Source organism: Nicotiana tabacum, chromosome 8 (assembly GCF_000715075.1).
Source record: "Nicotiana tabacum cultivar K326 chromosome 8, ASM71507v2, whole genome shotgun sequence".
In the NCBI taxonomy this organism is placed as follows: Eukaryota; Viridiplantae; Streptophyta; class Magnoliopsida; order Solanales; family Solanaceae; genus Nicotiana; species Nicotiana tabacum.
Genome location: NC_134087.1, coordinates 194,950,750 through 194,960,906, shown reverse-complemented (window position 1 = coordinate 194,960,906; position 10,157 = coordinate 194,950,750). Strand labels below are relative to the sequence as shown.

The window sequence follows — 10,157 nt, the reverse complement described above, 5'->3', positions numbered from 1 at the left end:
ATGATTCCTTTGATTGACATACGATTGATACCTTTCTATGTTCGATCTCGACTCCATGTTCGTATCCCTCGTGGGCTTGGTCGTAAACAGATTAGGATGAACTGAACCCGAGGGGGCTCCTAATTGATTGTCCTCAACACTAATTTTTGATTGATAATGGTTGTGCACATCTGACCACGTCACAGCTGGGTACTCGATCAAGTTTTGCCTCAGTTGTCGAGAAGCAATCGAGCTTCGCTCGTTCAAACCCAGCATAAAGGCATGTACTGCCCAGTCGTCAGAGATCGGTGATAGTTCCATTCTTTCCATTTGAAACCTGGACACGAACTCCCTTAACATCTCATCGCTCCTTTGTTTTATTTTGAAGACATCCGATTTCCTCGTGACCACCTTTATGGCCCCGACATGGGCTTTAACGAAGGCATCTGCTAACATAGAGAATGAATCGATAGAGTTAGGGGCTAAGTTGTGATACCAAATCACATCTCCTTTTGAGAGTGTTTCCCCAAACTTTTTCAATAACACTAACTAGATTTCATCATCGTTCAAGTCATTTCCTTTGATCCCACAAGTATATGAAGTAATATGTTCGTTAGGGTCTATTGTTTCGTTATACTTAGCTATGTCGGGCATGCAAAACATTTTGGGAATAGGCATTGGAGCCGCACTCTAAGGGAATGATTTTTGTATGAATATTTTTGTGTATAAACCTTTCAAAACTGGAGGTGCCCCTGGTATCTAGTCTACACGGGAGTTATCAGTCTCCACCTTCTTCTCATTATCTTAGATCTTCTTTTCTCCGAACTCAATCCTTTTGGTGAGTTCTTCAAGCATTTTCATAATCGTGAGGTCAGTCCCCGAGCCACTTTCATTAGGCCTTTCTAACGCTGGTTCAGTGTGCCGTGTGTTTACTGGTTAGGCAGTGTTTGGAGTTTTATTCTGACTTTGAAGTTGGGCAATAGCGATTTGCTGAGCTTGCAACATCTCGAATATCACTTGGAGGCTCACTCCCCCATCTCCCATTCCTTGTGTTCTTTGGCCACCGGATCCGACTTCCCTGTGCATATTTCCTTAGGGGTCCGCACCTAGATCTGTATTCAAAGCGATGTGCGAGCTAACATCAACTGGTTTTGCATTTTGCTTTTCCCCTAGGTTTATCGGTGACCCCTATATTGCTGTTTTCTCCAAGGCCCTCATTGTCATGAACAAGTGTGTTTTGTGTGCGAGACATGTTCAAGCTTGAGAATCAAAAATCTTGACAAGAAAAAGTGTAAAGATAACGTGTGTAATGAGAATGAGTAAAGAAACAATCACTATTATTTTTAGCCACACGGTGGACGCCAAACTATTTACCTCGAAAATACAAGTAATAATTAAACTTGATTTGTGGTTTTAAAGATATGTGATTTAGTTCAATACTAGTTAGTAATCAAGAAATATGAAGTAGAAATGAAAAATAGAAGTTAATCAAACCAATAATACTTGACAGTGGTGACCTCGAGACAGTGACCTCGAGATAGGCTAAGAGCAGTAAAGTAAGAAAAGTAAAGTAAGAACAATGGAGCTAAAGGACAATGCCGATGAACAGTAGGCAAAAAGCTAGAGAGTATATTCTTTTCTCAGTCAAAGATGGTGTTACAAATGATTGGGGTCCCCTTTATATAATAAGGGAGCCGTAAATAAGGAATATCTCTATTTACATTAGGGAATATTCTTGGTACAACTGTCTAACCGCCTAGTACGGAATAGTACGATCATATTTCAGGATTCGCGCCATGACTTTGGGGAAGTGGCAGGAATCTAACTTGTTCTGGTACAAATCCATAACGGTACTATTTCGGGGCAGGACAAACTCGACCTTGGTATGCATCGTACTTCGTCTTCGAACACGGGTCTAGTCCCTCGAGCTCGAGCTTGGTCTTGTCCGGACTCGGACTTCAGACGACCTCTTAAGTATATAGATCGAAGGCATTCGATCTCTACTATATACATAACATGATTAGAATTCCGAACCTATAAGCTTGAAATCCTAGCTCTGTCTCTTGGAGGAATTGTAGTTTTTTGAACATTGTGATGACCCAAAAGGTCATCACTTCTTTTAGAAATGAATTTCGTGTTCCGAGGCCTTAAAACCTCCTTTTTGTCTCACCCCAATTTTCATGCATAGTCCAGGCGTGTATCCGGGAAGCCATTATGTGAAAATCTGTGAAAAATGATGAAGTTTGCATTTAAAATGAATTCAGGTTGACTTCGGTCAACATTTTGGGTAAACAAACTCGGACCCATGATTTGACGGTCTCAGAAGGTCCATAGGAAAAAATGGGACTTGGGCATATGTCCGGAATTGAATTCCGAAGTCCCAAGCCCGAGAAATGAATTTTTAAAGAAAATTATTTTCTAGAGATATATAAGAGTTTTTGGAAATAAAAGGTGTTTGAAATTGATGGTACCGGGCCCGTATTTTAGTTCTGGAGCCCGGTACAAGTTTGAAATAATAATTAGGTTGAATCTATAAAATTTGGTAAAGATCGGAATCGGTTTGGTATAAAACGAACTTAAAGTTGAGACATTGGAAATTTTGGTGTTCTTGAATGATTTCATGAATTTGGGGTATAATTCATAGTTGTTGATGTTATTTTGAGGATTTGATTGCACGAGCAAGTCCGTATGATATTTTTAGGTTGGTGTGCATGTTTGGTTTGGAGCCCCGAGGGCTCGGGTGAGTTTTGGATAGGCCATGGAGTGAAATTGGACTTAGGATCAAATGTTGGTATCTGGTATTTTTGCCCAGGCCTCTTATCTCGCAATTGCGAGATCAGGCTTCGTAATTGCGAAATGAGAGGTAAAGCGGTAGTTGAGGCTTGAATTGTATTTGTGGCATGAAAGTAAGTGTTTGGTATAACCTTAGCTTGAGGGATTATGAGTTGTGTCTTATTTTCTATGTGTTAATTGTGGAGTACGACGTATAGGCATGGTGACGAGTATCTATATGTCGGAGTCAAGCATGCCCGTGGGTCTAGTGTTGTAATTGTAGTGACTCCATTGAGATTTATTCATACTTAAAATGTTGATTATCATTGTTGGTTCCCTTGCTGGGATGTTATTGTTTATGATATTGTCTCCCTTTCCGGGATATTATTATTATGACATTGTCTCCCTAACCGGGATGTTATTGTTTACGATATTGTTTCCCTTGCCGGGATGTTGTTGTTATACTCATGTTCCCTTGCCAGGATTCTTTTGTGATTGTTGTAGATATATGAAATGGGATCGGGTTGCACGCCTGCAATGAGGTATATGAAATGGGATCGGGTTGCACGCCTGCAACAAGATGTGAAATGAAAGTGAATTCTGCATTTGTTTTCCTTATCCTTGTTAGTAATTGGATTTTGGTTTCTTTATATTCCTCCTGATATTTTGTTGTTATCTGTTGCTCCCGAAGCATGTTTTTCCCCTCCCATCTTTAACTATAATTATCTGCTTTTATTTTTCCGTTGTATATGATTTAACTGCACAGGTTTATTTGGTAGTCTGGTCCTAGCCTCGTCACTACTTCGCGAGGTTAGGCTAGGCACTTACCAGCACATGGGGTCGGTTGTGCTGATACTACACTCTGCACTGTGTGCAGATACTGGTACCAGAGCGTTTGGACCACAGTGAGGTTGCTGCCTTCAGTCCAACAGGCCACCCGAGATAGTCCTGCAGGCGCCTGCAGGCCTTGGCACCTCCTTCTATCATTTCTTTTATGTTTTACTTATTTAGAGACAGATTCGTGTATTTCTATTCAAACCATATTTGTAGTATTCTTAAACAGTTTGTGAAATTGTGACACCAAATTCTAGGTAGAGTTGTATTTAGACTTCAGCAGTTTGTATTAAGTTAAATTATCAGATTTCGTCTTCCGCTTTGTTATTGATATTGTTATTTCCGCCGTTTGATATGTTGCTTTGAAATTATAAGGACTTAAAGACTGAAAAGGTTAGAAATTAGAATAATTTGGCTTGCCTAGTTTTCACCAGTAGGCGCCGTCACGACTCCCGAGGGTGAGAAATTCGGGTCGTGACAGACATTTTGGAAAAATTAATGCATAATGAGCCCTAGGAGGCATTAATGTAGATTGCTAGTATATCGCAGGTACTTTTCACTTTTGCATTGTATTTGACATCCCAAATCCTATTAATGTTCAACTACATTCAGTTCATTTCAAGTTAATTTTTTCGTTTTGCAACGTTTAATTAATGTAATTTAAACACATTAGCTGACCATGCCATTATATAATCTCCTTCCTATGCAGATTTTCCATAGTACCTTAAATAGTTAAATCCTATATTCTAATACTTTAGCAAAGATGGCATACAAGTTAATGTTTCTTGTTGTTTTGGGTGTTCTCGTTCAAACTTCCTGTGCAAGGAAGCTTCTCGGGGATTCATTTTTACCCAATTTAGACTTAAACGGAGGGTTTGACCAAATTCTAGGAGGTCTTGGTGGCGGCGGCGGCGGCGGAGGTGGAGGAGGGGGTAGTGATGGTGGATTTGGTGTCGGCTTTGGATATGGCGAGGGTCACGGATCAGGAGCGAACGACAGTGGTGGCGGTGGTGGAGGCGGCGGAGGTGGTGGTGGAGGTAGTAATGGTGGGTCTGGTATCGGCTTTGGATATGGCGAGGGTCATGGGTCAGGTGCAAATGGTGGTGGCGGCGGTGGAGGAGGTGGTGGAGGCGGTGGTAAAGATGGTGGTAGTGGTTTTGGTTTCGGAGAAGGATGGGGCCACGGTGGTAGTAGATTTTGATACCACTTTTTTGTTCAAATAATTTTATTATTTGGCGTGATGTAATTCTATTCTTCATTAATTATAGTAATAATCTGCTGGATCAAGATTTTTATGTTACTCTTAGTTAGATCGATCTTATTGCATATTCAAATAAGCAAAATTTTATGTTTTGTAATAATAGACTGAAAGTAATATAGTCAGTTTTTGGTGTATGATTTTGAATTTAATAGAAGTTACATGCTCTTCTGTACTTATGTTATTACATCTGAATAATTGACTTAGAGCCTATTTGGACATAAGAATTTTTTCTCTTTTTTTTTTCATAATTTTTTTATTTTTTTTCAAAATCAACATTTGTTCATAAAATTTTCAATTTTCACTTGAAGATACATTTTGGAAATTTTCGAAAATTTGAAAAACTCTAAAAAATTATTTTTCAAAATTTTCACTCAAATCACTCACAAAACTTCAAAAACAATCTAAAATCATATTCATGTCCAAACACAACTCTAAATTTCAAATACCATTTTCACTTGAAAATATTTTTTCCCTAGTTTGGAATTTTACAATTCTTATGTCCAAACGCCCACTTAATCTTCATTCACTTATATAAAATTTCATTGAGTTTCTTGCAAAAATGTAAGGTAAAAATATCTATAATAGGTCCAATGTGATCTTACTCTTTTTTGGATATTCTGTATACTCTTTTTTGGATATTCTGTACAACTAACTTAGTGCATCGAGTTGCCTTTAAAATGTTCCAACGTAGTTTTCATTCTTGTTGCTTTTCTAAATCATTTTTCGTAAAATTAAACATCGGTTTAGCTTTTATTTTTTTCTTCCTCGTTTACTTAAACAGAGCTATTTATTGTTAATTTTCTTAGCAAGTGGGAGTAAAAAAATAAAGGGCAGCTCAACGCATAAAATATTCCGTATTTATGTAAGATTCAAGGAAGAGCCTTACCCCAAGTGGAGTGATATAGATAACATATCCTAATGCAAACATTAATGACTATTTCTACGGCTCGAACCTCTCACCTACAGGTCATAGCGAGACAACTTTGCTGATGCTCCAAAAGTGTGATTACTACTTTGTAAGTATTCAACACGTGAACATGGTCCAGTGTACTGTATATATCTGAAACAACAATCTCAGCCAAGAGATATTCAACAGCCAAATGGCAAACTAAAGGCCTCATTCTTTCACTGAAAAAATCACTAAGTGAAATCCAAATCCGAAGCAAGAACCAATCAGCTTCTGCTTAGGTGTACACTTTGTGATCCTCAAAATCCATTAATTTCCATATAAAAACCTCCATTCCCAAGCAATGTAAATATAGAGTAAGTTTTTTCATAGTTCAAACTTAGCATCAGCACAAAGAAGATAAAAAAGAAATCTTCAAATGGCAACTTCTGCAATTCAACAATCTGCATTTTCTGGGCAGACAGCTCTTAAGTCACAAAATGAGCTCGTTAGGAAAATTGGTAGCTTTAATGGTGGACGTGCCACAATGAGACGTACCGTTAAAAGTGCCCCACAAAGCATTTGGTAATTTATTTCTTTCTTTATCTATCTTCAATAAATTATCTAGTAGGTCGTCTGTATCAATTTATGTATTTTAGTTTGAATTGGCATGAAGATTTTTAAAGTACCAAGAACTCATAAACTCCACTTCTGATGATTATTTAAATACACTGAGCATTGGAAGTAACATTTGTACATGACTTTATATTCTACCGAGAAAGTAAAATTGTAATTTGATTAATCAAGAGCATGATGCCATAAATGTAACAAAATATTGTGCCTTGATGAAATAGGTATGGAGAAGACAGGCCAAAGTACTTGGGACCATTCTCCGAGCAAACTCCATCTTACTTGACTGGCGAGTTTCCAGGTGATTATGGGTGGGACACCGCTGGACTCTCAGCTGACCCTGAAACATTCGCCAGGAACCGTGAGCTTGAGGTGATCCATTGCCGTTGGGCCATGCTTGGTGCTTTGGGTTGTGTCTTCCCTGAAATCCTTTCCAAGAATGGTGTTAAATTCGGTGAGGCAGTTTGGTTCAAGGCTGGATCTCAAATTTTCTCAGAAGGCGGTCTTGACTACCTTGGTAACCCAAACCTTATTCATGCACAGAGCATTCTTGCTATTTGGGCATCCCAAGTTGTGCTCATGGGCTTAATTGAAGGATACAGAGTTGGCGGAGGCCCACTGGGTGAAGGTCTTGACAAAATTTATCCGGGAGGAGCTTTTGACCCACTAGGGCTCGCTGATGATCCCGAGGCATTCGCTGAGTTGAAGGTGAAGGAAATCAAGAACGGCCGATTGGCTATGTTCTCAATGTTTGGATTTTTCGTTCAAGCGATTGTCACAGGAAAGGGACCAATTGAAAACCTTTTCGATCACATTGCTGACCCTGTAGCCAACAACGCTTGGGCTTTTGCCACTAACTTTGTACCCGGAAAATGAAATGAATAGCCTGTAATATGTAAAATGTGTGGAGCTAGCTGTTTCATATTCTTGATGTAATATGAACTTGCTAATACTAATGCAAACTGGTCTAGTCATATACCTCTCGTTAAGATAGTCATTTAAAGATTTCCATGGTAGAAGAAGCACTTTTTAGGTACCTTAATGCTATATAAAGTAACGATATTTCAATGAGTTCTTTGTATTTTGTACTGTTAAAGTATGCACTTTTTAGTACTAATTTGCACCATGTCTACTTAGCCTTACTCATTTCTTTGCAAAACAATAAAGGGTTAATTTCATGAGATAGAAGAGAAATTGTATAATTTTAAAAAGTAAAAGATAAGGGAGAGGAGTTGTATTTTTGGAGAAACTAGGGTGAAGTCTAGAAGCTATGTCAGGGACAATTTCGTGAGGTAGAGAATCGAATCCATATCTTGTGGGAGGTTCATCAGAATGACACTTCTGTTTGTTGGTTTCTGTATCCATGACCATGACACATACAAAGATAAGTAGACAGACTTGGAAATGGATGCCTGGACTCTTAGGAACTCTGGTAATTCTTAAAGTCCGTAAACAAAAGAGCAATCTTGGTATTACTGCAATTCTTTGGAAAAATGCATATATTGGTACTAGTTGATAAATATTCATTTTTCCAAATGTCTTTTAGTTTTTTCAAGAGCAATAATCTTTTAGGAACTTGTAATGCATTTAGTGTACATTGTTAAATGTGGCCAAGACTCTTGAGTTGCCCTTTTGAGTATTTATACTTGTGTATGATCAAGTGAAAGGACTATTAATAAATGTCATTCTTTTGACAAAACAGAAACATGCTCAAAGTAGCAACTAACCATTTATCTGTACCTCTATTCAAGCATAAATAACCTGCACTCTGCAGCGCTATGTTATAAATCACAATGTAGAAAACTGAGTTGATTCTTTGACATACTGCTTGTGTCCAAGAAGGACTTAGGGTAATGGCATTAAAAGAACAACAAAGGACTAAAGATCCATTTGTCAGTGTTTCGAATCCACTTCTAAGCAGGCAAAAGGTCCAAATCATAGCGGGGAGCAAGCTGGAAATGCTAAAATATGTTAAGCATATATGACAAAGTTTTTTATTAAGAAGGTATAAATAATTTTGATGATCTAATTTTGTAAAAGATCTATTGGTGGGGTATCAATCCAATTAAGGCAACCCACATGAGCAAATGTCTGAAATAAATTAGGCATCCCCTGAAACTTTAGCGTCCTAAAGACACCATTTTGAGGATCATATGAAACCAAATTTCCACCTTTGTACTCAAGCAATAGCTCTCCATTCTTTAACATGCATAGAACTTTCACCAATGGTTGCAAATGTTGAGTGACGAAATTTTGAGTTGGTGTATGAGCCCCAATTGTATACTTCACCCATGACTCTTTCACATTGTATTCTTTCATTACCCAAATTTCTATTCCTCGGCCATTTTGGCGAGGCAAAGTTAGAGCAATGGCAAGACAATCTTCAACAACTGCTAGATGAAAGTTGCCAATTCTTGGGTTTAAATCAAAATCACTTTTTTCATAATACATCATCAGCTAAATCAAAGGAAACAATGATCCTGTCACGATGTCCATAATACATCCCAAATCGAGTAAACCAATGCATCTTTCCATATAACATAATTCCTTGAGAACTTGGATCAATACGGTAATCAAATTCTCCTATACTTCTCCATCTGTTGCTACCAAGACTAAGTACTTGAATATCTGATTTACCAGTGTAGGGAACCCGGAATCTACGATAGCGCCAGTGGTCATTATAATACATATTGCCACAATTTATGATCTTGATCACCTTGTATTCTTTGGTAACAGGATGAAAACCAAATCCAAAAATCATTTTTTGCACACCAAATTCTACCGTCTCAGGCAGCTCTTTGTAGTCTCTTATAAAAAGGATTGTACACATAAAGTGAATCACTATATGCAGAAGTACATATGCACAATAGTCCATTACATGAGCCAACCACTTTAAATTCAGGCACAAAGTTTGCAAAAGGGGTTCTAATTTTCCTCACAACCTCTTCTTCCCTACCATGATAAGAAAAATCAAGAAAGTAGAGTCGATTCCTTAATGGATAATCCGCGTAAAAAATAATGCAAGGAACGTTCTTTACCACAGGAGACAAGTGCAGATTCACAAGCTTTTTATCATGTAACAAGTTGTAAAATGACTTGCAATGGGAAGTCTGGAAGCTATGTCAATAACAATTTCTTGAGGTAAGGAATTAAATCCATATCTGGGGGAAGCTTGATCAGATTGACAGTTCTTTTCCTTGGTTTTCCCAACCATGATACCTAGAAAAATAGGCACACAAAGATAAGTAGAATGACTTGAAATGGAGCAAGATGTTTGAGAAAAAGATCAAAGAGGCGTGGAAATTTAGGACCTCTTGTCCTATTCAAGTTTTTAATAGAAAACATCGCTAAAGTATACTCCAAAGGCTCAAGTTCAAGTGCATCAGTTAACAAGAAACATTTTCCGCGCCTGCACACATTTATAAAACTCGCTTATTAAAAGATTACATAGCATAGTTTTGTATGCTGTATACTTTCAGAGTATACAATTCATATAATTGTATATCCCGAAGATATACAATAAAAAAAGTTGAATCACATTATTATATAGTACTATATTAAGGTATACAATTTTGTAAGGGTTGTCACTTCTGCAAATTGGGGACTTACCTCGGCTTTTCTTATTCAAATAAGTAGTTCCGTTCTCCTGTATCTAAAATTCAACAACTAATGTCAAAACTCAAATAAGAACAATGTCGATGACATTTCTTTATTTAAAAAATGTTCAGCAAGCAAAATCAACAACTACAGCTCCAGAGAATACTGAAACAATTAGAATAAGAAACCAAAATCAAT

At 37.7% G+C, this 10,157-nt stretch overlaps 2 protein-coding genes across 2 annotated transcripts; both read left to right on the top strand.

The window, feature by feature from the left end:
* Positions 1-4,322: 4,322 nt before the first annotated feature.
* On the top strand, positions 4,323-4,858 carry LOC107809849 (uncharacterized). The gene has a single exon (XM_016634542.2). It carries the CDS (start codon positions 4,349-4,351, stop codon positions 4,784-4,786), a length of 438 nt encoding a protein of 145 aa, XP_016490028.1. The 5' UTR covers positions 4,323-4,348; the 3' UTR covers positions 4,787-4,858.
* Positions 4,859-6,092: 1,234 nt separating this feature from the next.
* LOC107809852 (chlorophyll a-b binding protein 36, chloroplastic-like) lies at positions 6,093-7,476 on the top strand. Its single transcript, XM_016634545.2, has 2 exons — positions 6,093-6,317; positions 6,587-7,476. The coding sequence occupies exons 1-2, from the start codon at positions 6,172-6,174 to the stop codon at positions 7,236-7,238; spliced, it is 798 nt and encodes a 265-aa protein (XP_016490031.1). The 5' UTR covers positions 6,093-6,171; the 3' UTR covers positions 7,239-7,476.
* Positions 7,477-10,157: the final 2,681 nt, after the last annotated feature.